The 25832-nt window shown below is 41.0% G+C and overlaps 1 protein-coding gene across 2 annotated transcripts in view; it reads left to right on the top strand.

The window, feature by feature from the left end:
* LOC149857121 (uncharacterized) overlaps window positions 1–25832 on the top strand; it is a 108423-nt gene that overhangs the window by 17974 nt on the left and 64617 nt on the right. The window contains exons 1-2 of one of the 2 annotated variants that reach the window (XM_090062945.1): window positions 17463–17598; window positions 17697–17756. In XM_090062945.1, the coding sequence (XP_089919071.1) occupies window positions 17493–17598; window positions 17697–17756 (166 nt within the window). In that variant the 5' untranslated portion in view covers window positions 17463–17492. Of the gene's footprint in view, window positions 1–17462; window positions 17599–17696; window positions 17757–25832 lie in introns of those variants that run through there. The other variant, XM_090062946.1, reaches the window with a different exon arrangement.

The following is a 25832-nucleotide window of genomic DNA, read 5'->3' as shown; positions in this document are numbered from 1 at the left end:
AGTCTCAGTTGTTCAACCACTTAACTGTTGTAGTGAGTTACAGTCCAGCTAAGCAGCTGGGATCTTTTGACAGTATAAGGACTCTTGAACTTGTTGAAATACACTCAGATAATTATTAAATTTTGAGATACTAACTCAAAAGTTATTACACTCTTGATCACTACACCAGTGGATCATTGTCAGCCTGTATGGGGTGGGATTCCTGATTTTGAATGGACGCATTCCTTTTTAGAGCAGTCTGGCAGCAAAGTCTTTCCTCCTTGTTAAAATAGGTTTCCTGGTTCAGGACCTTGGGAAAACCTCACTTTTGCATATCATTAGCACACTCATTGGCCAGGCTAGGGCAACACCTAACTTCTATGTAGTAGCTGCTGTCCTGGCAGTTCCCTGGGAACTGCAGCTCTTGAAGGATGTTGCATTTCCTCTTGCTACTTAACTGAGGTCAGATTAGTGTTGTGTTGTATTGTGAGCATACATGAATATGGCTCTGTGATCTTCACTGGCTGGCTGTGGATTTCCAGGTAGAGGTTTACGAGTTTGTTTTGACTTTTAAAGCCCTAACTAGCTTAGGATATAACCTCCATCTTCAAGAGAGAGCTTTTCTCTCAATGTCTTGCTGTCCTTGCTTAGATCAATGGGACTACTCGCAGAGCATTGTCAATGGGGTTCTGCAGCCATGGACTGGCTACTCTCTGTGGCTTGAAATAGCTTGAATATGACTTCCAGAAATGTTGCAAACCTCATCTTTCCATTGCATTAGGATTTGATATAGGTTGGGGGTAGGAGATCTAAGAAAATGTGTGGCAGGGGAAAGGGATTTGGTGGAGGGGTATCATAAACTGCATTGCTGTATCTTTTAAGTTATGTCAAGGATAACTAGAATGTGTGAAGGAGTCGTTTCAGCATTTCTATAAATAAAAAAGATGAGACGAAGCTCTTGAGTGAAGTAGAATAACAAAACAAATGAAGATTTTCTATTGAATTTTTACAATTAAGATTAAGGCAATTATTCTTGATTTTTTTATTTTAGCAAAAAATAAACGTTCATGCAGTACCCACTTATTAAAAATCCTAAACACTATCATTATTGAATATCTTTGCATAGTCTCAAAGTAAAATGAGAAAAAAAATTCTAGTAAGCACTTTAACAGCTGGCTGTCTTCTGCTGAACAATGGCCCTCAAAATATCAGCTATCAATATATAGGAAAGTATTATTTTTTGTATGTCTAGAAATGTTTTTAAAACTTGCCTAACATTTAATACCATTATTTATTTCTCTCTACAAAGCTGTAAATAAGAGATTAGCTATGAACTATTCAATAGTGAATAGAATACCCTTAGATCTTGAAAAATGGTTCTAGTGTGTGAGAATAAAGTTTTAGTTTCTGTACAAATTAGCTGAGGTAAGATTATTTTTCCCCTGTCCAAAATAAATTCTTAAAATGACAACTTCCCTTCCATTTTATATTGTGTCCTATTGTTGTGGAGCATGATATAAAGTATATTTAAGAAGGTGGAAAAGTTGTGTTACACAAAGAATCTAATTTTAAAGAACTCCTACAGTCTGAATCACAGTTTGTTTTGTTAATTTTGCAGCATCTAGGCAAATGTTAGCCAATTAAAAGCAAGTAAAAAGAAACAAAAAACTTCTGATTTATACTATATTTTCCATTTTTTTGTCTATGCTAAGAAAAATAGTCTTTTACACAAAAGTTAATTAATGCATGGTAACATCCTAGAGCAGAAAGGATAGTTTGTAGTTTTTTTCATTTAAGTTCAGGTAAATGCTAAAAAGGAGCTCATAGTTTATCATGCACATGACAACTACTGCCTTGTCTTCACTAGGATTTGTACCTCATTTTAGTTGCTATGTTAGGTGCTTTCTTACGACTTACTAGCAATGAACGCACCCATAATGAAGACAAAGCCTCAGTATTTTTTTGGAAAAAGCGAGTCTCACAGAGAGTCATGAATTAACCACGTCATGAATTAACGCCCACCCCCAGCTTTTTGTACAACTTCAGTTTTCATGATATCACCTAATACAAGGGTCCAGAAGCTAGAAAAGTACCAAAAGGTCTTTTAAAAATATATTGTTAATGTATTATGAAATTCCACGCCGTGTCATTTTACATTTTTCTGGCTCACTCATCTCTGCAGTCGTAGTATTGCTATGTAATAGAGCATGGCAGATCATAACTTGAAGTAAGACTACTCCACATAGTTTGAAGTAGCACTTCCATTCCACTGAATAGCAGGTATCACTGACAACAGTATCTTAAAAAAAATGAATGCTTGTTGTTCATTTTGAATTCCCAGTGGGTATTTCCAATTATGGGCTTTATTTATTCCTATCCAAACATCACAAACGAAGATTCAGTTTTTGCTTTCAGGGTCTTGCTTTTACAAAATAGCCTGTCCCATACACAGTCAATCAATGCAGTGCCCTGTAATTGTGTTAAGACAGCATGGCAGAAATCTGTTTACAGCTATCTGTCTATCCATCCAGAAACAAAAAGCAAGCACTGAGAAACAAGACTGACTGTCAAATTGTAAATGCTTTCTCACAGATTCCTTACAACATGTAGGATATGATCAAGGCATGCAGGCTGCTGTTTAGAAGTCAACATCTGCAAATTGTTACCATGTAATATTACCTGAAATAACACAATTATTTTCTCCTGGGACTGTAAGGAAATAATGTGCGTTCTTACACATTCTCTGTTACTGCTTGGGAAGGTGGGTAGAGACTGCGTTTTGAGCAGTGTAGGTTTCTGATGGATTGGATTTTGTGCAAGCTGCTCTGCTCCATGGGCTATCAGAAGAATCAGTCAAAATCCACATGGAGGGAACCAGTGTTTCTCTTCCAGGGTAGGCATACTATAACAACAGCGGAGAATCTCCAGGCCTACCCATTCAAAAAAAGAAAAAAACTACCATAATATCCAGGAAAAGATGGAGAAACACTTCAAAAGTTATTAAACTGGTGCTCATTTTATAATTCATGGTTTAAGAATGTTTTAGAAAATTTGTCCAATTTTAAGGACAGGGAGGGGGGATGACAAAGAGCTATAACTTTGAACAAGGAGGTTTAAACAACGCATACATTTTCCCTACTAGTATTTTGACATGTATGCGGTTTATGCAAGCTGACAAATAGGTACTTCATTCTTTTTCTAGCTGCTGCTGTTAGGGCCTGGTAAGGTTTGGGACTGCTGATCTTCATTACAAAGAAATGGCGAAACATATCAGTTCATGGCTTTGAAGCATTAAGTCATCCAGGACTTTTTAATCTGGCAGAGCATAATCATTTCCAATTTGTTTGTTTTATATCTCACTCCAAAAGAGAGATGTTACCTGCTTTGATGTCTCTGTTGGTCTTGCTGCAGGAAAAAAACATACAAGTAACTAAAGCATTTAAACTGCCTTAGGGTCCTCAGCATCCTGCTCAGTGAAGCTTCACTGTGACCAGAGGTGCGAGTGCATTTCAGCCTGTCAAATCATAGGATGCTAACGATGCATTACACAGGACCCAAGTTAACATGGAGACTGTTTAATTCCTCACCAGAATTAATTTTAGCCTTGTGTTTCCTACACGGTTTGCATGTAATTTTGAGTGTTTCTTTGAATATGTGCTCAAAGGTAAAAGCAAGCCGGGTCTTTTTCCATTGTTTACAGTGTAGTGTGTCTATTCCTCCAGTGACAATACTGGAGATATATCTGAGAAAAGGAGTCATATATTATTGATCAGCAGTTTGATTTGTTTGATTCCAGCAGGTCACTGTTATCTTTTTTCTTGCTCAAAATCCATGAGGTTGGACAGTTCTCTCTGCTTGAAGTTTAATTTTTGTAAATACTTGAATTATTTGCTGGTTAAATAATTTAATGAAACTTTTTTGTGATACACTTCATGGCCATCAAATATTAAAGAAATCCTATTTATTAAATATTTGTGTTTGTTTTTTGGAGTGCATGCATTCATTGTCCTTGAGTGTTTGGTATTTTATGGTGTTGGGTACTTAATACAAGTCCAGCTTTCAAACCTGGAAAACCCTTGTACTATCTGTCTGGTATGCCTCTCTCTGTCAGACCATGCATATTAACTCCTGGGTCCTCAAGGTGTTTAAGCAACTTTCAAACTTAAGGATATTAGAAATCCTACTGCAGTCAATTGGATTCTTCTGAAGCTACTATCTGTTTAATGTTGTGAAAAAATCTATTTAAGCCCGGTGTCACTATGGCTTTTAATATAATAGCTATATAAACTTTGAATTTTTAATGGAATGTCATTTGGGAATCTCATTTCTATACCTTGGAGTATTTGGGATGTCAAGGTCAGGCTGTAACAGCTAAGTATTTCATTAGGATAAAAATATGTTGTTAGAGATGTGCTGGATAAGTGATGCAAACTGTCATATTCTCTGCCCACAGATAGCTACCATCTACTTAAACTCATCAGCACTCTGGAAGTAGATCACAAAAAAAATGAGGGTCACATTATTCCTATGCCATGCAGTTTTACTAGTTAAGTTTCTTAAAATAAACCTCTCATTTCAGTAATTACTGGTTTCACCACTGCTAATACCATAACATATTGCTTTTGTTTTATTCAACAAGAAAACAGCCAACTGAATCCAAATGATGTATTACACTAATTCTTTGCAAGACATCTTTTAGAATTGTCATTTTTACCAGTTTTGTGTACTACAATAATTGCAGAAGCTAATAAATAGCACTTCTATTTAGGAAAAAAAAACTTGCACAAAGAACATAATTCTCCTTGGTGAGCAGGTGGTGTTCCCAACTTGGTCCCAAACAGTCAACTTACTGGTGATTCAAAACTCATCTCCCTCCTGTCTATGTGAACAAGGGAACTGAAAAACGCCCAAGCTCCAGAACTTGTAGGAATCCTCCTAAGGGACTACTTGGCCCCAGAGTTTCACGAACCAGAGAGGAGACTCATGCTTCCTTTTTAAATCCAGAGTGATCTTATGAGCTATCTTTGCCTGAGTGAGTCAGCAAATTCCAGCGTAGGCCTGTGAAATGGAGAAGCTGAAGAGCCCACCCACCCCCACAGCAAAATTAGATCAAGTAGGTATTTGACTAAAACTAAGAACTATTCCAACATGAAATGTGGGTTAGTTTAGAGTTCAGCCTACTCCCGTGCATTTCCAAGCAGGAAAGAGATTGCAGGTGAGTCAACATTCATATTCAGGAAATGAATTTAATGTATTAGCCCACTACTATCATGTAAGATGGCCACACTGACGCACTTGTGGCACTCTCAAACTCGCATCCGGCTGTTTCTGCTTTTCCAGGTATCTCTATACTGCACCGCAGCGTGGAAATAGACATCTCTTTTCATTGCCTTTGAGGCACCATAAACATTTTTATGGCAGCACCAAGGTGAAACAAAAGATGTCCATGCCCCTTGTTGCTTTACAAAAACCCCAAATTTGCAGCTGCGAGACAGGTGGTATTAATTTGTGCCACTGTTTAGCCGCAGACATCTATTGACTTTGTGGCTGGAGAGTCTGCCCTTTCCAGGTACCTCTGGCAGGTGCTATAGGAGCTTGAGGAGGCATGATCCTGTGCACCCTGGTAATTGCTGTGCAGCCTTGGGCCCCTTGAGCCCTGGGAATACCTGCCCAGCTTTCCTCTCTCAGAGATGTGCCCATGAAATCTCAGGGTATGTCTCCTTAAGTGGGGAAAGCTGGGATTCCTGGTGTACAGAGACATGCTCCTGGGATTTTCAGGTGGCTCAATCTCCAAATCTGAATCAAATCAGGGGACCAAGAAAAAGGTCCGAACTGATTTGACGTTCTCCGAAGTTTTGGAAAAGATTTGGAGAGCTTCAATGGTTTGGGCAGTCCCCAGTGGCTGCAGCAGGGAGCAGCAGCCGGGCTGGGAGCTGGTAAGTAGGGAGCAGGGAGGGGGGACTAGACGAGCGGGGAAGGGACCACGGGGGGACCCAAGCCAGGCCCCATCCCCTGCCCACTCCCCCAGCCCTCCTGAGCTCCGTCCGCTCCCCCAGCCGCCCCATGGCTGCCTCGCCTGCCCCAGCTCCAAGTGCTTTAAAAAAAAATCCCCATTCACTGGGTGCTGCCTGCACAGGGGCAATCCCCACTGCCCCACACTGCATGTTGGGCTCTGCATGAACCCCCAGCCCCCCGCATGGCTGCCCTGCCCACCCCAACTCTGGCCCTTTAAAAAAACCCCAACCCCCCGGACTCACCAGCTTCTGCAGTGGCCTCGGGGCTTTGGGGGGCTCATGCAGAGCCCCTCACATGGTGTGGGGCAACAGGGGACATTGGGGATTGCCCCTGTCTGGCAGGAATGGTGAGTGTGTGGGGGGGTTTCCCTAAAGGGCCAAAGTTGGGCCAGCCATGGGGGGAGGGGCTGGGACAGCAGGGGGAGGTTGGGGGGCTCGTGCAGAGCCCCCCTGAAGCACAGGGAAGTGGGGGGCAGCAGGGATCACCCCCGCTCACCCAGCAGCACCCAATGAGTCCAGGGTTTTCTTTTTCCAAATGCGGGGAGCTGGGGCGGGCAGGGCAGCCATTGCTGGCTGGGAGAGCAGGCGGGGGATGGGCCTGTGTGATTCGGGGATTCAGCAGTAGCCAGATATTCAAAACGATTTGGGACAGTGATTCGAATCACCAAATCAGATCACCATCCCTCAGATTGGCTGAATCTGAATCCGAAGCAAATACTAGCTGCTTCACACAGGCCGAGTTTCTATCATAATGCAGATTTGCTATGAAACGTTTCTAGCTACAGTGCACAACCTGGCCATACCTTCGTGCTGGATTCAGCAGCACTGTGATGTGGAGAGCACACATCAGAGGACTGAAAATCATGCTGCCGTGCTGTAGTTTCTCCCTCTGAAGCTCAGTTTCACACATGAAATAATAAGGGTCTGGCAGTCTGAAGAGCCCTGAAAACAAGAAATCTTGAAAGCCAGTTAAAATTTTTGCTATTGATACTGTCAAGTAGATCTGATTCTGTCACTGGCTTCCTGGTTTTATTGGCTTGGTGTTCTCTTGAGATACTCTCAGCCTGCTGTGCTCAGTTCATCCACATCCTCTGCTTCATTCAGTTTTCTCCTTGTACACTACAGCTTATTAAGTTTTAAAAATGGACATTTTTTTTATCCTTCCACAGTGTGTGCATGCAAAAACACATGCTCTAGCTTAGATGGAAAAGGAGGAGGAAGTCGGATGATTGAGGACATCAGGGTGTAAGGGAGAAGAAGATTTCCCCTGTTCTACAGGAAGGCCAGGAGTCAGGCACAAGTGGTGGGAAGGAAATTGTCCTCTTTCACGCTTCCAAAGCCCAAGGAGTCATCAACTGCCTTGTCATTCAAAGCATGAGGTGTGTCAACAATTTGTCAGCTTAGGCAAAACTTAGGCTGGCAAATGTATTTACCATACAAATCAGATGCTCTCAAATAGCAGAATCTGTTGAATGTCTTTTAGCTCCTCTGTACACGTTAATCTGGGGGAGAATGGCAGTGTGCATTAATGGGAATGAATTAGCGGGGCGTTTCTTTGCAATGTAACCAGTTTAGCTTGTCACCTTCCTTCTAACTCATTGTGGGTTAGGACAACTCAGAATTCACTTCTTTATGTGCTATCTATGTTGCAGAAAGTACATTTTTACATGAGCATTATTATTCTGTGTTAAAGTACTGCTTAATTGTTTTGGGAAGCACTATTTTAGTAGGCAACAAAAACTTCACTGCACTAGCAGAAAGGCTCTTGTAGGGGCATAAACTAGCCTGCTGTTACTGTAACAGAGGTTATGGTGACTGGACGTCTAACTGATTTTGAAGTCCTGGTTGAAATTAGTGGAAAAAGACTTGTGCCATTCTGGCACTGTCATTTATAAAAAGCACACTTAATTTTGCATGCATGTAAAATATGTGGTGCCAGTGAGGTATTTGCACACTCCTATGTCTCTGTATGCAGAAAAAGCAACAAAAAAAAGTGTCCTGTGCATTCCATACAAGCCAGTGGACACATACAGAGCTGTTTCCATTTTGAAATATCAGTCTGGACTGACAATAACCATTGTTGTTGAATGTGGAATATTTTATCTAGCCAGGGCCTCTGACAACTTGCCAGAGGTAATTCCTTCATATAGGATCCTCTTAATCTGTCTTTAATTTTTATTGTGCTTCTCTTCCCACTAGTTAAGACTTTTAAATCAGTGGTAGTGAACATGAATGAACTTTTTTATAGACAACCAGCCTGTTTTGCATTGACTCAGCATTGATTGATGGGGTCACCATTCAGTGCAAATCAACAAGAGCCAGGACCTGATGTTCCACATCAGGATAGTCAAATCATAGCTTAAAACTGGAGCTCTGATCCCATAAGTTTAATTTTGTGGGCAAATTGCAACTGCCAGCTCTTCAATTTGATTGGTTCCAAGAACAACCATGCATAAGAAATTGAAAATGCTTGAAGGCATCAGTCGTGTAAATATATTAGTGTACCATCTGGAGTTCAGTGACCTTGGACACTTCACTCGGCCTGTGTATCTCATTGCTGAAATTAATTCAGCTATTAATACTCTGTGGTGTTCCTACCTTTGGGTAACCAGGACTCGAGCTCTACTTGGTATCATTCAGGGAATAAGTGACATGATTAATAGTATATGAAATGTGCATGCTAATAATTTGTTATGGCACTTATACAACAAGTTCAAGTTAATAAATATGGAATTTTTCTAACCTACTCTATGGTGTATAGTATAGGAAGGCGAACAAGCTTTCAGTTTTTTTTATGGCCGCCTCAGTGAAGCATAACAACTAATTTTAGAGATGTTTGCCTTTGAGATATTATTTATCTGATTTAAAACCCCCCCTCACAGCTTGTTGTACCTTAAACCATTATCACATTTTAAGGCAGCATTTTCTGGATTAAATTATTATAACAGGGGTGAAGTAAGGATTTCTTAGGGTGATATCTTTTCTTGGACCAACTGTATAGTTATGATAAAATTAAAGAAGCTTTCAAATACAAGGCATTCTTCCTCATGTCTCTGGATCACAGGTAGCCAACACACCATAGTGAAAGACAGCAGTGGGGAGGGTTTGAGAGAAATTCCTAGGGGTAGCAGTTGCACAATTAGCAGAAGAAAGAAGAGCTGATTACTGGGAGATCAAGGCCTATTGAAAGGGCAGACAGTCATTCTTACCTTTCTTGTATGGAAAGAATTCAGGAATTGGGCAAAACACAATGTGCCATAAAACTGTTATCGATGTTTAGCTCCTGGCATACTTTCTGAACCATTGTGCCACGACATCACTCTTTCACTACAGTATGGGTGAAATATTTTAGGGCCAAATTTCTTTTCTTACACAGGCAAACAAGGTTCTTTGGGTAAATCTGATATTTTTTATTAGACCAGCTTGAATAGTTGGACAAATTCTTCTTTGCAAGCTTTTGGGTATAAATACCCTTTGACAGGCTGAGGAACCATCTGCAGTTGGTGTGTGCTCTTCCTGGATAAATTGAATAGTAAAGAAGCCAGGGGCTGGTATGCATGCAAGAAAGCCAGTCAGTTGAGATATAATTTGAAGACTCAGTGAGTGATAGATAGGCTGGGGAGCAGGGGGGAGGGGAATGAATGTAGCTGGTAAATAGTGGAGAGGTACCTGGGGAGTCAGATGTGAGGCAGATTGTAATGTGTCATAAATCCAATGTCTACATTTAGTCCATGGTTTTTTGTATCCAGTAGGTTGATGAAGTGAAGTTCGTAGGCTCGTCTGTGAAAGGTGTTTTGTAAATTCCCTTTGAGGATTAAAACTGAGAGATTGGGGAGAAAGAGTGGTTTTCTTGTGAGAAGTGTGCACTCACAGGTAATTCGATATTGTTGTCTTTGATAGATTTCCGATGTGCGTTCATTCTGGTGCGCAGCTGTTGTTTGGTTTCTCCTATGGATTTTCCATCATGGTATTTGGTGCATTGGATAAGATGTATAACATTTCTGGAGGCGCAGGTGTAAGATCCAGGAATGCTGATCGTTCTGCTGTGTGGTTTAGTAGTTGTGAGGGTGGTGGAGATGTGTTGGCAGGTTTTATGTTTCTTGGCATGGCATGGTCTGGATCCATTCGGTGTGTTTTGGGCCATAGGAAGTTTGCTTCTGGTGATGAGGTTAGTAAGCTTCAGTGCTTGTTTAAAGGTTAGGATGGGTGGTTCTGGGAAGATCTCTTTAAGAATTGGGTCTTCTTCTAGTATGGGCGGCAGTTGTTTGAGGATTTTCTGTATAGGTTTGAGGGAGGGGTGATATGTCATAGCCAGTCTTTCTTACGCAAGACTTCCCCTCAATACAGAATCTAGTCAAAAGCCTATTGAAGTGAGGGGAAAAACTCCCATTGTCTTTGGTGGGCTACAGAATAGATTCTGTACAGCACTGCTTTTGTGCATATCTGGTGAATAACAGGATCAGATCATTAACAGGAGCATAGGGCACTTGCCACCTGATAGTATCAGGCTTATAGAACCCAATCCTGTACAAACACATGCACATATTTAATTTTATGAAAATGAGTTGTGTTGTTAAAGTCTGTCAGACAGTGGTGCAGCTAGGGTGGGGTGATTGGGGCAGCTGTCCCAGGTACCTTTATGAAGGGAGGGAGGCAGCAAAAAAATGGGCGTTGACACAGCCTTATGATTTTAACAAAGGTTGCCTTGATATCAAGAAGGTATCGCAGTACTTTAGCGAGAGGGTGCACAGAATGCTATAGACAAAGGGTGCCAGTAATTAAAATTAAAAAGTTAGAAATTCTCCGTAGAGGCAGGGAGAAAATAATCTTATAATGTAACCCGTTTTGCTCGAGCATTATTTCAGTCTGTAGAATACTTGGTTTTAAACTATTAAATATTTCAGATCTGTCCTAACATACCAACTTTTGTTTTACATGGTGCTTTTAAAAAATGTCTCTTCAAATCAGTCAGAATATCATTTATTGAATGCCACAAATCTTAGGCCTACTTCACAGCAAGAGGAGAAATATAGGATCAGAGACTTTACAAGTGCTCTAGGCAGCAGGTTCTGCCTCCTTGGGTAAAAAAGCAGCTGCCCGTTTCATATAATTTATGCTACTTTTTAAGATCTCCTCGCAAAATGAATGAACAGTCTAAATCTAATCAGTGCCTTAACAATCTTGATCCACTTGGTGAAAAGCGATCCCTTGGTTTTCTGATATGCATGTGAGCCCAACATTAAACCTGCTCCACTGTCTGTATTGGTTACATCATTGCCTTTTGGAAAATTCTATATTCACTTTTGCATGGGACAGGAATAAAAAACTGTTGGGCCATTACAAGTTAAAAATAGGATCAACACATAGAAACAGCGAAAGGAAGGAAGTATTAAATGAGAAGAGACATGCATTATTCATTTTAACTGGAGCCATAAAATTTAATCTGTTCAAAATATCAAACAAATGATAATCAAGGTATAATATCAAAGACAAGATGCTGCAATGGTTATGTGAATTGTCCTTAGGCAAGGTGGCACAGCACTGTGACATTTGGAAAACATGGCTTTGAGATTCCATCAAGAACTTTATTTTGTTTAAACATGTGTGTACACCCATTGTAATCAACAGTTGCAATTCTTCCCCTGTTAATCAATTGTAACACCCTAGCAAAGCTAGGATTCCACTCAGTGGCTGTATCTATGTGAAACAACGACTGTGCTGTAGCTTGCTACTACTGCGCAGTAGTGTTGCATGGCGCAAAGCATGATGCGATGCTACTGTGCAATAGTAACAAGCTACTGCACGATAGTAATGAGCTACTGTGCAGTCAGCATCACCAAAAAGCCATCTGGGGACGCTACTATGCAGTAACTCTGGTTACCGTGCAGTCATTTAGTACTTCTGTATGCAGGACAGTCAGCGTATTGTGTAGATGTGGTGTGAGAATACATAGGCGAATCGCATGCTGAAGTGTAAATCGATATTTTAAGGCATCTACTTTATGACCTTGGGAAAGAGACGCCAACTCTGGAAATGTGCAATGCAACGTCTGTAAAACAGTTGTCCTAATATCGATCTATTGTGCAGGAAGTTTCAGAGGCTCTTGTTCGTCAAGCACCTTGAGATTTTTATATGGACAATGTAATAGAGCAAAAGTACATAAAACTTGAGGCAGAGGACCATTATTTTTAAAGTGCATAAACAAAAATGCCTACCAATAAACTGTGAGCATCCTAAGTGGGAGCGTCAGTTGTCTGAACAAATGCCAATTTGTTATGAAGATGGTGGTCATTAGGGGCTGAACATGTTGCGTTTGTAGCGGTTCTGCACATACAGTCCTGACACTGGCCCAGAACAGCTAACTGCTCACACTCCTGTAAATCCTACTTTTAAAGCACCAGGGTCCTTAAAAGCTCCACCACCCTCTACTCACCTCTTTTATGTAGCCAAGCCCCTCCAAGATAGACTTTGTGGTGAGTTGTACAATTCACTACGATTTTGAAACCATCCAGTTAAAACAGTCCATTCAGTCTCATTCACAGTTTTCAAAAACATATTCTAGGGAAATATCAATGAAAAAAAAACCTTAGAACCATTTAACACCAACCATGCATCTAGAATAATACAACCTACATCTTCCTATGTAAAATGTGCCCTTTCTGGTTTAACAAAATGGCTCAGAAAATAATGAGCAGCTGCTACGTTTGTGCTGTTTTATAGCTCTTGTTTTTCCAGTTCTTGTTTCACTTCAGATTGCTTAGATGTGTAGCAGAATTTTGGATCTGCCAAACCAGTGAATGCCTGATGTTATGTTACATGTACAATATGTGACATACTTTGAACTTGATAAAGTAAGTTCAAAACCAGTAAAGCTGCTTTCAGGGATGCTGTAGAACTAGGCATTAGTAAGTCAAGGGTTAAAAAACCAGCTGAAGAAGCCTAGATAGCATAACTTTTCTGATAATTAGTGAATATTTTTAAAGAGGTTGAACTGGTACAGAATAATCAAATCAAGTAAGAAATAGACTGGCCTAGACTTTTAAAGATATGTACCCAAAGCATGCTAAAAGAAAGTGTTAGTCATGTACGTGGTTATCATAAAACAGATACAATTAGAGCTAAAGCTCCTTATTGTGAAGGGTGATAAGAACGCTCTGAATTAGGGAGGAAATGACTGAGGGCCCAAACCTGCAATATGCTGAGCATGTTTTGGGAGCTAATGAGTGAGCTTTGCTCCTACTGAAATTCAGGGGAGCGGAGGCTGTTCTGTATCTTCCAGAAAGTAGCCATCAATTACAGGAGCCGATGCAAGTTCTCAGTAATGATGCTTCATTTGCCCATTCAAGTGCCTCCCACTTTTTCTCTCCTAATATTGCTTTGAAATCACATCTTTCTGCAAAAACAAATTGTTCTTTTTTCTATACTGGCTAAAAAGAACAATGCTTTGAACAAACAATGAGGGCTGATTTTAGAAAGGCGGTGAGGATTACTTGGTTATTGCACTAATGTAAAATATTCACATAGGCCAAATAAGAAAGCAACCCGGTAGGACTTGATCATGTTACAGTTAAAATATAATGTTAAAAAAACCCTGTGGGTAACAAGGAAGAGAAAGTGAAATACCATGAATATTCTGCATTGTCTATCATGTTGTATTTTATATTTCATTTAATATATCTATATTTGAGATAAAGATGTGCTTAGAATCTTTCCCTAAGTTTTAGTTACTTATTTTTATAGTTAGGGTTCACACTGCAAAAATAAGTTGCATGTAATGTTGGAATATTTGTACTGAATTAGCATAAATCCTCCAAAAGGCATAATATTCTAATACTTTGTCAGGGTAATGCATGAGAACCCCATCCTGTATAGACAGTAGCACATCTCAGATACTGTGGCATTGCAGACTTTATAAACTGAGACACAAAACAGTTGTTTTTTTTTCACCTGCCTCAAGTCTACTCAGTACTGTGACTTTTTCATGACACCCTTGATAAGAAAAATAAGAAATAGTCCAGCAGACTGTGTTCTAGCATCGTTTGAAAAAAGACAATGACAAAAAGAATGACAACAATAACAAGAAAAATACATAGCTCTGTTGATTTTGGACAAAAGGGATAATTGAAAAATAGTAGAAATTGCCCTAGGGGGTATTAAAGATGCTTCAGGCCACTACTGTTCCTTTTTGTGGGTTTAATCTCTTCAGTGAGTATGGTCCTCTTGCTTGCTAAAACCTTCCCTGTATAAAATTATATTCCAAAACAGTATAATATTCAGTTTCAGAAAACCCATAGGCTGGTAATGCAGAAATTGTTTGGTTCAAATTTCAATGGAAATTTCATTTTATTAGGTTTTTGCAAAGTTTGCTCCTGAATTCTGATATGCTTTGTACATGACTTCATACCGTAACTAATATTGAAAGCAGTGTCAAAGAACATGCCAGTCATCTTGCTTTATGTCATTAGAGTTTGCAATGCCATTGCTTTGCTTTTAGAACATGAGATTGGAGAGGGAGGAGATTTTAGATGTCCTTTGGTGCTTGGGAAGCTCTGCCATTGCAAAAACCTTATCTGAATTCTGCTCAGGACTCTGATACTGGTGTTTGATTTCCTTTTGGAAAATGCTGTGTATAAATAATGGGGCAGAGCATGTTGGTGCATAGCTTGTGTAGTAGTTATGGAAGTCACTGCTTTAGGGCATCACTTATACACCTCCCCTTTGACCAACTTCATATTTGCTCAGCATCACCACATAGTACCTGGAAGGTATAGACACAGCAGGTTTCTGTGATGTCAGCCATGCTTACTTGAATTGTTCTTACAGCATGTATATACCACATTTTCTTGCATATAACATGCCCCCAAATAAAATATGCACCTTGTTTTTGAAAGACAGAATGAAAAAAAAGAAAACATCTCTCCTGGAGTGTCTCTTCCAGGGATGAGGCAGGGGTTGAGTTGGAGAAAGTATCAACAAGCAGCAGATAGGGAGCCCTACATGCAGCATTCAGCTGTACATTGACTTTCTCCTGGCAGAGGCCTAAGCAGCAGAAAATGGTATTACCTTATTTCCTTAATTATAATGCACACCCCAATTTCCAGCAGCTGAATTTTGAAAAAGAAAGGTGCATGTTGTATGTGAGATAACACAGCAATTTTTTTTTTGGATATCACTGGAGCAGTTTGTGAGTAAGAATTCCCATGGAGCTAGGTTGTCGCATTAAAACAATATTTTAGGGTTTTTTTGGAGATTCCCAGGGTCTCTGTGAACCCTGGTGATTTACATAGGGTGACTGGCACATGCCACTGTGTTTTAACTGTGATTATTAGTTATCCAGCTGAAAGGTGGGTGAGCCAGATATTTATATGTGTGCTGCAATCACACCTCTGAAACCATGGTACTTTCATAGGTCTCATGTCCTATCATTATCTAGGAGAAATTAGGGGTCAGTCTGGCCCATGGTGTTTTTGTCATTGAACTGGAATGCTGTGATGTGTGTGTGTGTGTGTGTGTGTGTGTGTGTGTGTGTGTGTGTGTGTGTGTGTGTGTGTGTGTGTGTGTGTATATATATATAGAGAGAGAGAGAGAGAGAGAGAGAGAGAGAGACATATATTTAATTAAAGGACGAAGATATGGAGACACTATAAAAATAAACCCCTCTTTCTTTCCCATGTCTTACCTCCCACTTAACCCCCATCCTTCTGGGGCCTTATTCTCCTCCCACAAGATATCAGTAGTTCCTTGTATTCTGCAGAGGGAAAATAGGGCCCCTGGATTTTAACAGACTACTTGTAGGTCTTTTGGCAGAGTAAGTTGGTATTTCTGTTCACAATGCCTCTAACCAAACCCTGACCAAAATAGCTGACTTTGACATTTATTATTGTGCCTTCCCCCCACTCCTTCTGACCCTTAAGTTGAAACAAACTCAGTGTTTCTCACACACAAAAACTCTGTTAATGAGCTGCAGTAAAATGTCTGGATAATTTGGTCATTTTGGACCCTGTTGCATTGCAGAAACTCTACACCAAGATAAGTGAGACTGGCTGCATACTGTGGATAGGAAATAGGATCCTTTGTTGATAAATAGTACTGAAAGGAATGGTTCCAATTAAATCTGAGGAGCATGAATGTAGATTTCTTTCTTTTTGGCTTGCTTGTGTTTTTAAGTTTAACTTTGCAGGCAAATTCTGAAAATGCATACATGGGAGATTGAATCTTTCATTCTCTAAATACTTGCTGAAATGGCATAAACACCTTGACAAAAATGCTTTGGAGGTTTGCAGGGTCAATGCAGGGGACAATGCAAATAAAAATAAACACTTCAGCTTTGGAATTGTTAAATAAATCAATCTGCCCAGTAAAATACAGTATTTTGGATCTGTTTATATGACATTCCAGAAAGGGTAGTGTGGAGCTTTAGATACAGGGAGGAAAAAAAAAAAAAACTGGCTAAAAACGCAGTTCCCAAACCACAGGCATTTTATTGAAGGAAGAGAAATAGACTTGGCAGACAAAACAAACAGTACATGCTATGTATTGTACAACACAGCTCATTTCTTTTCTCATTTCAACCCTTAACTCGAATGCCACTGACTGTGATTGAGCGAGAGGGGATTCATAATTCCTATATCCCCGGCCATCTGGCCTCATAGCAGTACCTTAGATAGATCTTCTCCTAACCTCCTTTCACCAGATCTTTTATCTGCAGTTGGATCTCATGTGCCTAGCACTGACACTAGGTGGAAGAGCTCCTTGAGGAATAACTTTTTCTATGCAAGGGCTTGTTTACACGGGCACATTTCTGCTATTCTGGTGTAACTCCCTATGTGGATGCTCTGTTCCTGAAGAAAAAAAGATTATTCCAAAATGGAGAAATTAGTCTGGGATAAGACTCTTTGGGTAAATCTGATATCTTTTATCTCAGTTGGTTTAAAAAAAGATATCAGATTTACCCGAAGAAACTTGTCTGCCTATGTCCTTAGACCAACATGGCTACAACCTATATCTCTGGGATAAGATTTATTTTCTATGTGTAGACAAGCCTTAACATCCTAAAATACTAGTCTTTAGAGGAACTAATGAGCATAAAAAAAAAAATATTCTCAGATTTTCTAGCAGGCTCATAGCACAGTGAAATTCTGGCCTTTTTTTGCCTTTGTGGAAGCACCTGTTCCCGTGCCTATCCCGTGAGGCGCGTCTTAATGTTTCCATGGGATCTTTTACAGTCTCGGTTATTTTACGAGTGGACAGCGTGTTCCTAGTGTTGTACAACTGGGACTGGGGTAAGGACAACCACTCTCCCCTGCCACGACTTGTTCTTCTACGTAACTTGGAAGGAAGATCTTAACCCCCATGGGTGCTGTCCTTAAGCCAGCCCTGGCGCCATCTTCTGGGGCTCTGCCTCCCCTATACCCCACATTACACCAACCTTCAAGATCTCCAATACATGTTAAGGGCACACAGACTATACTTTCCTATTGTGCCTTCTGAGGTAGGTTAATGTATGTAAAACAAAATAACAATATGCAATTTGAATATCACTCCAGGACTTCGTCCCTTCTCAGAGTCCTCAAGCCTGGAGTTGGACCACCCAGGTCTTTGCCTGGTGAGACCCTTTTTACTTTAGGGTTCATAAGAAGAACAGTCCCCTGTGAACCACTTTGGTCCACTGTACTCACAATTCTTCTCTATCTACCTTTTTAGGTCCAGCACCCCTGGTCAAGTCCAAATCCTCTATCCCCGATGACCAGGACCAACCTGTGGGTAAGTCGTTTGTCTCCTCCAAGCCACCTCAGTGGGTTTGCTGCCAGCAGGCTGATTTCCACTATTCGCTCCTCCTGGGGCTTCTGGACCTCACTTCTGGACTTCTGGTCTCCTTGTGTCAGGCTGCTTTTAAGTCGGGTGTGGGGTTCTTGCCCTTCAAGTGGTGGCAGCATGCACTTATAAAGCGTGACCATACTGGCACTGGGGTTTCCCTGGTGCTCATCTTTTCCCTCAGCGCCACTTTTCGCTGCCACTCTGCTGCCTTGCGCCAACTCAGCAGGTAAGGTCTTTTTCTTCTTTCTTCCATGCTGTTACAACCTTATACAATTATTTTTCTATGGGTGAACTAAACCATTTCCCTTGTGTGCAACTCTTCAGTTGAAGAAGCCTGCCTGTAGCCAGTCGGCAGAAACCAATGTGCTACATTGTACCTGTCCCTTTGTCCAGGACATTGCAGACATTTGACCTGGGCCATGCCAAATTCTGGGAGGGGAATATACCTAGGTAGTTATTTTAGATAAACTGAAGTATATAAGTTTGTCACTCCAAAGACCCTTTATATTAGCATTTGAAATGGGTTTAAAATCCTTTCTAAATTTTGCTTTAACATTTCAGCTACATTTATTTTCTGGTGTGCTGTTTAAAAGAATGGTCTAACATTGGTCTTGCTCCCTTTCCCACTGTTTGTCATTCACAATAGCAAACCATATTTAAAATGACAATAATTCAATTGAATTATTTGAAATGCAGTTTATTAGGATAATCAAAATATTGAGCTACATATATTTGTTGCTGGTGCAGCAAAAAGAATTGCTCAGTCAGTGTTTCATCGTAAAAAATGAAATGTGCACTGTGAAAGTAAGCTTTGTGCCAATAGGGAGGAGAAGAGGAAAGCCCAATCTTCAGAGTCAAGACAAAATAGAGAGGATAAGCCATTTATCACAAAGCTGTAAAATGAAGATAGTATCTTTACAATTTCCCATGGAATTGGTAGAAATTGTATGAGTCCCTCTACATTTGATATGTTACACTCCCAATCACTGGAGCCCCAAGGACTTGCATGTTTGCAATCATTACATTTGATGTTGAATTTTTTTCACAATGAAAACATCATCAACAGAGGCATGTGTTTTTATGAACAATGAAAAATGGCCTTACGTTATCTGTATGTGTATCTTGTGTCAACTCTAGATCATGTTTGAGGCACGTTTGTGGGAGTAGAAGGGTACCTTAGAAAGCATTTAATCGTAGTGTCAGAAAAGGTAAGCTGGAAGGGACCTCGGGAGGTCATCTAGTCATTAGTTCAAGGCAGAATCATCCTAGTCAAGTATCTGGTGATAGTAGTTTTTTGCTGTGTGTTGATAAGAAGATGGCAGTCTTCCAGTAAATACACAACTCACTGGTGAGTCCATAGTTGACTGAGTCTATCATCTGATGACAGTATGTGATCCTATTCAGTTGACAGTGTTGTCTGTCCAGTAAAGTAAGATACCTAAATCTATCCGATTTAGGTTTGGACAATTTCCTTAGAAATACTCCACCATCACACTGCCAAACATTGTATAATATCAGCATTTTGTTGGCACTCTTTTAAAAAGCTATAGGATGATTGTCTAGTAATGTTGTTTAAAATGTAATCCTCTGTACAAAAATAGACTGTTTAATACTTGTTTCAAAGATCTTGTCCACAACATGATTATCAAGATTTACAGAGATTATCTCTTTTTTGATAGTTATTGCAAAGAAATTTCATATATTCACAACATGGATAAAAGTATATATATTTAAAATTTAACTACTGGGGAAAATCTATCCCTAGTGAAATTATACTGACTTCCTTGGAATTATACAAGGGAAGGATTTGGCACCCTATTTGTACATTATGCAATTTTCCCCACCTACACTTTGTGTAATTAGATGTCCAGGTAGTTTTGTCACTTGTTCCAAATATTTGAAGATGGACTCAAAGAGGGGAAGCATTCAGTTTGATACAGGAAGAATATTACAGGTATAGCCTAAAGTGACAATTGCTTTTGTAGAGAAGAAAGGCTAAAATGCTCAAAGAAAATGTTCTGTTCTCCAGGAGTCTGTGTTTTGGTTATTCAAAGTGTTATTACCTTTATTGAAGAGAGTCTAAATTCTGAAACTTGAGTTACACGAGCTAATAAATGCCTAATTGTCAAAACTGGAAAATAAAAAACCTACAAGCATAAATCTATTCTGAGCTACTCTGTGTAATCCAGAAGTGGGGAATTTCCAAAACAGAAGCGGGCAACCCTTTCCAAAGGCTTACTTTCTAGACACCAAAGCAGTTCTTCTGAGAACTGCCCTCTGGATTAAGTCTAGCTGTTTACATTGCATGGAGAACTTGTAGGGCACATCTACATGAGGTGCATTAGTGCATATTAGCCTAGTTAACTGCACAGTATGGGCGCGAGTTTACATGTGTGCGCCCTTATAGCACAGTAAAAATGGCTAATCTGACTAAATTTACTACCTGTAAATGCACGTATCAAATTTAGTTGCGATTAGTTACTGTACATTAATGTACATGTAGATGTGGCTCGGCACTAACTTTAGCACCGGGTCTGCCCCGCCACTATGAAGACCACCTGAGCACAGCCCCAGGGCTCCTGGCTGGGAGCTTCTCCTGCCCTGGGGCTGGGCTGTCTCTCTAGCAGCCCCTAGCTGCGGACTTTAAAAGTCTGTGGCCATTTTGTGCCTTGGGGCACATATCACAGGGAGCCTGGGAGAGCCTGTTTGACCACAAATACTAAAGGCCCTGTGTGCCCCCTGAAGAGGATCCAGGCAGCCTCTGCCAGTCTTGTCCTCTAGCCAGAGTTGCTGCTTGGCCACAGATGAGTGCTGTAAAGAGCTACAGCCTGCTGCAACCCCTCCCCAGCCCTGAGATCTCCCTAGGGCTGTTCGCTGGCTGTCTCTGGCAGCAGGGCCAGCACCTCCTCCCTGCAGCTGCTCACCTGCCAGCTGTGTCTCTTGTGTTTGCAGGTGCTGTGGCCCATTTGCCTCTGCTGTGCAGCTTCTAGTCCCTGGCTGTGCTCCTGTGCTGAGTGCTTCTGAGTGCTCTCTAGCGCTGACCACACAGGGACAGCCACGATGTCCTCATCATCCTCCAAATTTAGTGCCAGTTCCCTGCATGTGTAGATACCTGCCAGAAATCAGCTACTGCACATTAGGCTAATGCACAGTAATTTTAATCATGATTCATTGCAAATGTAGATGCACCCATTATTCATTTAAATCTCTTAGGAACTAAAAATTCTCGTCCTGAGAGGCGCTGAGCTCCCATAACTGCCACTGCCTCTTACACGCACTAACTCACCCATTTGGCCTCTTCGTTCTAAATGCAGAGGACCAAATTCATCCTTCCTATGATATTCAAACTCAGTGAAATCATCCTAAAGGTGCATTCCAGAACAAGAAATTGTATTGCTGTAAACATGAATGTCAACATCACATCTTGGATCCCTTACTCTGGGTTTGCCTATATCAGGGTCTATGAAAGGTCATGGTCTATGGTGAGAGGGTGCCACCAGAGCAGCAACAGGCCTGCTGACTTAGTTGAGAAAGAGGACAAAGTTCCCCAATTTAACAGGGAACAATTTAGATACAGGGAAGGGATTCAGAAAGAAATGCTGATCTGATACTCCCATACAGGGTCCAGAAAATAAATACACAAGAGTGTATCATAGCATCATGCAAAATTAGGGCTGGAGAGGACCTCAGGAGGTCATCTAGTCCAGCCCCCTTGTACCAGGCCTCAGACTGGCAGCTTGGAGCAATTAGCCAGCTGGTAACAGTCTGACTATCCACCTAAGGGGTGGAAGCTGGCCTGGAAATAAAAGGAGACAGGAAGAGGAAGTGGGGAAGATGTTTGCATGGACAGGGAGGGTGCCCCAAAGGAAGATGAGACGGTGAGAACTAACTCTGTCTGGAAGTATTTATTTTGGGAATTGCTGTGTATTAGCAACTGAGCCCTGTGATGCAGATTAACCTGGGGCACATGTTACTGGGCACATGTTACAGGTGTGTTCACGTGCATCGTTTGCTTTTGCCTGAGCCCTGGGCATTACCGTTTGTGTTTCTGAGCTCAGAGGGAGACTGTTGCTGGGACCAGATTAAAGGCTTCAAGGACTGATTTGGGCCAAGCTACCTGACAACCTGCTACACCTCTCCTCAAAGCAGGACCAGCCCCAGCTATATCATCCCACCCGAGACTTTGTCTCGCCAGGTCTTAAAAACCTCCAGGGATAGAGATTTCACAATCTCTCTGGGTAAGCAACAAGCTGCTTTAAAACCCCTTTAGGACCCGATTACAAAACTCTGAAGGATTCAACTTTCAAATCCTTTCTCTTCCTCTTTCTTCCCAGCACATGCAGTATTGTCTGGCAAGTGGAAATGGCTGCTGGTGTTACACACTGAGAGAGACTGAGTTGAGGGCATGCACTGAAGGCAAGAAGCACCAGACTGGCCAAGTAGCTTGCTCTTTTTGCATTTGTTGTCAGGAAGTTTCTTAAAAGTATTGCACCCGGTTGATGAAGGGGTTCACAGGGTGTTTCAAATGAGACCTTTAAAACTACGCTCATTTAAACTGTCACACCTTGAGAAACCTGGGGGAGCTTTTCTTGAAGCAGAAACTTTCCTGTGGCTGCTAACTCCTTCAGGGTGTAACAGTTGTCAGATAATCTTGTTTCTCTCCAGGTTCTCATAGCAGGAGATAGGAGGCTTGTTACAACTTGGAGAAGGGCTATGAAAAGTCAGCTGGTCTGACTTAATAGACTGACATATAGTTAACACCATTACGTCATTTTATTTAGCAGAGTATTTGGGTACAGTGGCTGAGTTGGGGTATACAAACCCAAGTTGTGCTTTGTCACCAGCTTCTTTTAGGCTCTCTTACTGTTGCATACAGCAGATTTTTCTTCTTTCCCAGATCTGGGATACAGATACCTGGTTATCTTAAAAGATTCACATGCTGTTGGCTGAAGAATCGTTTCAGAGGCTGGTTTGGATTAGGAGTCCAACAATCTGGTGTTTGGGAAGGCAGTAAACTTACCTCCCTTAATAAGGAGCCTCTAAACACCACTGGAATTACAAACTTTGGAATATTACTCTGTCACTTAGGCACATTTCCAGTTACCACTAAGTACGTTAGTTTGACTAGTTCTGCTAAACTTCAGGATTGCAGACAGACATTTAAGGAGTGGATCAGTGATTTTAGAAAAGAGTATAATCTTCTTAATGCTCTCAAGGAGGCTATTGCACTCAGAGTAAACCTAACAGCTTTTGGAATAAATGATCTAAAAAGGAAACAATATTAGTATCCTCTATGACCCCTTATGAATACTGAAGAATTGCAAACAGTGATATTGTAACCAGATGTACAGCACAGAAATGGTTTTTCTGGCCAGCCAAACCACACTCTATCAGCACGTTAGAAGGCAGAACATCAAGCTGAGCAGGGCTCCTGACCTCTGAATAAGTGATGAGCCCAGTTCTTTTTCTCCAGACAGCATTCCTTTCCAACCACATCAGGAAAAGTTCCCCAAAGTATTTACTTTTGATTTCAGTTTCTGCTGACTACAATGCTATCACGCTCCTCCACATAAAACATGTGTTTGTGAAACCCTGATTTTTATTATGGAAGCTCTTCTAGGGCAGGGTTTTAGATAATTGCTTTTAAATTCGGGTATCATTAATGCCAAAGAATATTATTTTTCCATGCAGACAGTTTTTGGCAGGTCATCTCCTGGGCACGAACAGTTTGCACTGTCCCACACATAGGCTTTAGTGTATCTCAACTGTGTGACATGCTTGTAGGGAGGGTACTGTACTGCAAGAGGTAGGGAGAGTGAGCATTTTCTCTAGATGAGTGAATACACAATATGTTGGCTCAAGCCTCCAAATGGTTTCTTTTAATTCTTTGCCTCTGATTCATTCTCTCAGTCTTTGCGTGGTGTTTTAGTCCTATGTCTATCTGCGACACACTTCTTTAAAAAGCAAGTCTTTATTAGCAGAAACTTCTGCATTCAGAAAGAACAAATACCCACGTACTGAAGGCTCTTTTGAGCCACTTCTCCATTTTTTTTTACTCTCCTTTAATCTGGATAGTCCTGTGGATTAAACAGATCAGCATGTTAGGCTTGTTTTTGGTTCTTGGCTCCTACATCACTTTACGCCAGTTGTGCCCAATTTTACAGCTAAGGAAAGGGACAACACAAGTGGAATAGGATTTTCAAGACAGCCTAAAGGAGGTGGGGGGTCCAACTCCTATAGAAGTTCAATGGGAGTAAATGACCTGCCAATTCCCATGTATCTCATGGGAATTCTGCACACTGGCCATTTACAAAATAATCTGCATCCATCTGCAGTTACTGGGTGCCAAATCCAGTGGTTCTCAACCTTCTAGACTTAAGATGTGCCTTGAACATGCCAGCTCTGGGTTTTCATTCATTTTTTGACTATGGAAAAATAATAGCAATTTGTCTCCTTCATATAACTCAGAGTTCACAGCTGCTCCAACTGTCTTCAGCGCTGTTGGTTCTTGTTTGAAATTTCTGGTTTTATCATGTGACTCATGTTTGGACTACCTAGCAGTGCTAACACTGTGTGGCACCCCTGGAAAGATCTTAAGGTACCCCAGGACACTCACTCTCTGGTTGACAATCTCTGGCCTAATCCTTTAAACTCCTTTAAACTTTAATGCATTTTAATGAATGAATGTCAGCTGTGAGGTCCTGCGAGGCTGCGCCGTAGTAGTGGGAAGTATTGCCACGGGGACCTGTGGATGTGACGTGAGTGAGTAGCTCTAACGGTTGGCTCATAGGGACACGTACAATATTTTGGTTTTGCCATGGTCTTCTGAAAAGCTCACTCATCATGGGTTTTCTTTAGGTTTACTGTTAATTTGGGGAACTCCTCTGGGAGTTCAGCTCTGCTCACACTTGCCCAGTCAGCCCAATGTGATCATTACTGTGACTGACATCAAACAGCATATTTTATATAGGCAGTTTGGGGTTTGTTTTTTCTTTTTTCTTTTTTAAAAGTGAATTGTATTTCTGGTGAAATGGGCCAAGGTGACTTACAGGCTTTGCTTGCTCACTCTGGAAGTCCTTGCTTGTCTTACTTCTCCTGACTACTTCCTGAGATAGAGACGACAGTTCGGTACCCTTGCCCATTCAAAACTTGGTGCCTCAGCTAAGAAAGGCCAGAGCTAGCTGCTTCAGAGCGCAGGCATTTGGGCTGCTGACACCTGTCCACTAGAAATTCAGAATCCATCTGCTTAAGTTAGCTGGAAATTTTTTTTTCTTGCTGCCAGCTTGCTCTGAATTTGAATTAGCAGCCTAGAGACAATACGTGCAGATGTCAAATATATTGATCATACAATATTAAAAATGACAAGTAATGTGTTTTTATATTTAAAGTTGTAATAACTGCTTTGAGCAGGTTATGAGATCACCTGAGAATGCAGTGTATCATTACAATTGACTATCAGGTAAAAAAAAAAAAGTTATATTATTCTCCCTTTAATTTTGGGAAGAAATTAATGGGAACTTGGAAGGAATTGACTTCATGGCCTCAGTCTTTAACTAATGCTGTCTGATCTGTGACCCCAAAAACTCCAGCCTTGAGAGAGGCATTGCTAGGACAAAATTTGCATCTAATTATGAGGCACTGGCAGGGGGTTCTCTGAGCCCACCCCCTGTGATGACGACAGTCATCACTCAAGAGTTTGCACCTGTTTAAGTGCACTTTACCCAAGTCATGTCCCCTCTTCTCCAGAGAGTGTAGGGGGACAGGTGTAGGAGCCAGCTAGCATGTCACTTAATTCAAGAAAGTCTCCCCCATTTTGGATCCTTTGTCACTGTCTGAGCAATGCAAAAGGCACAGAACAAAGGATGCTGCAGCGATGCTCAGTATAAGGTGCTGCCTTGACTGCTGTGAAACTTTAGTCTGCAGCATTTAGACCCAACTGCTATTATATACTGCATGGTAGGTAATAACACAGTAAGCTTACCATGCCTGGCAGTGGTGCCCTCCAATATGCTGTACTGCTCC

The sequence above is a fragment of the Crocodylus siamensis genome, chromosome 9, assembly GCF_052110815.1.
Source record: "Crocodylus siamensis isolate JL-2025a chromosome 9, ASM5211081v1, whole genome shotgun sequence".
Classification (NCBI taxonomy): domain Eukaryota; kingdom Metazoa; phylum Chordata; order Crocodylia; family Crocodylidae; genus Crocodylus; species Crocodylus siamensis.
This window is presented reverse-complemented; position numbering and strand designations above follow the sequence as displayed.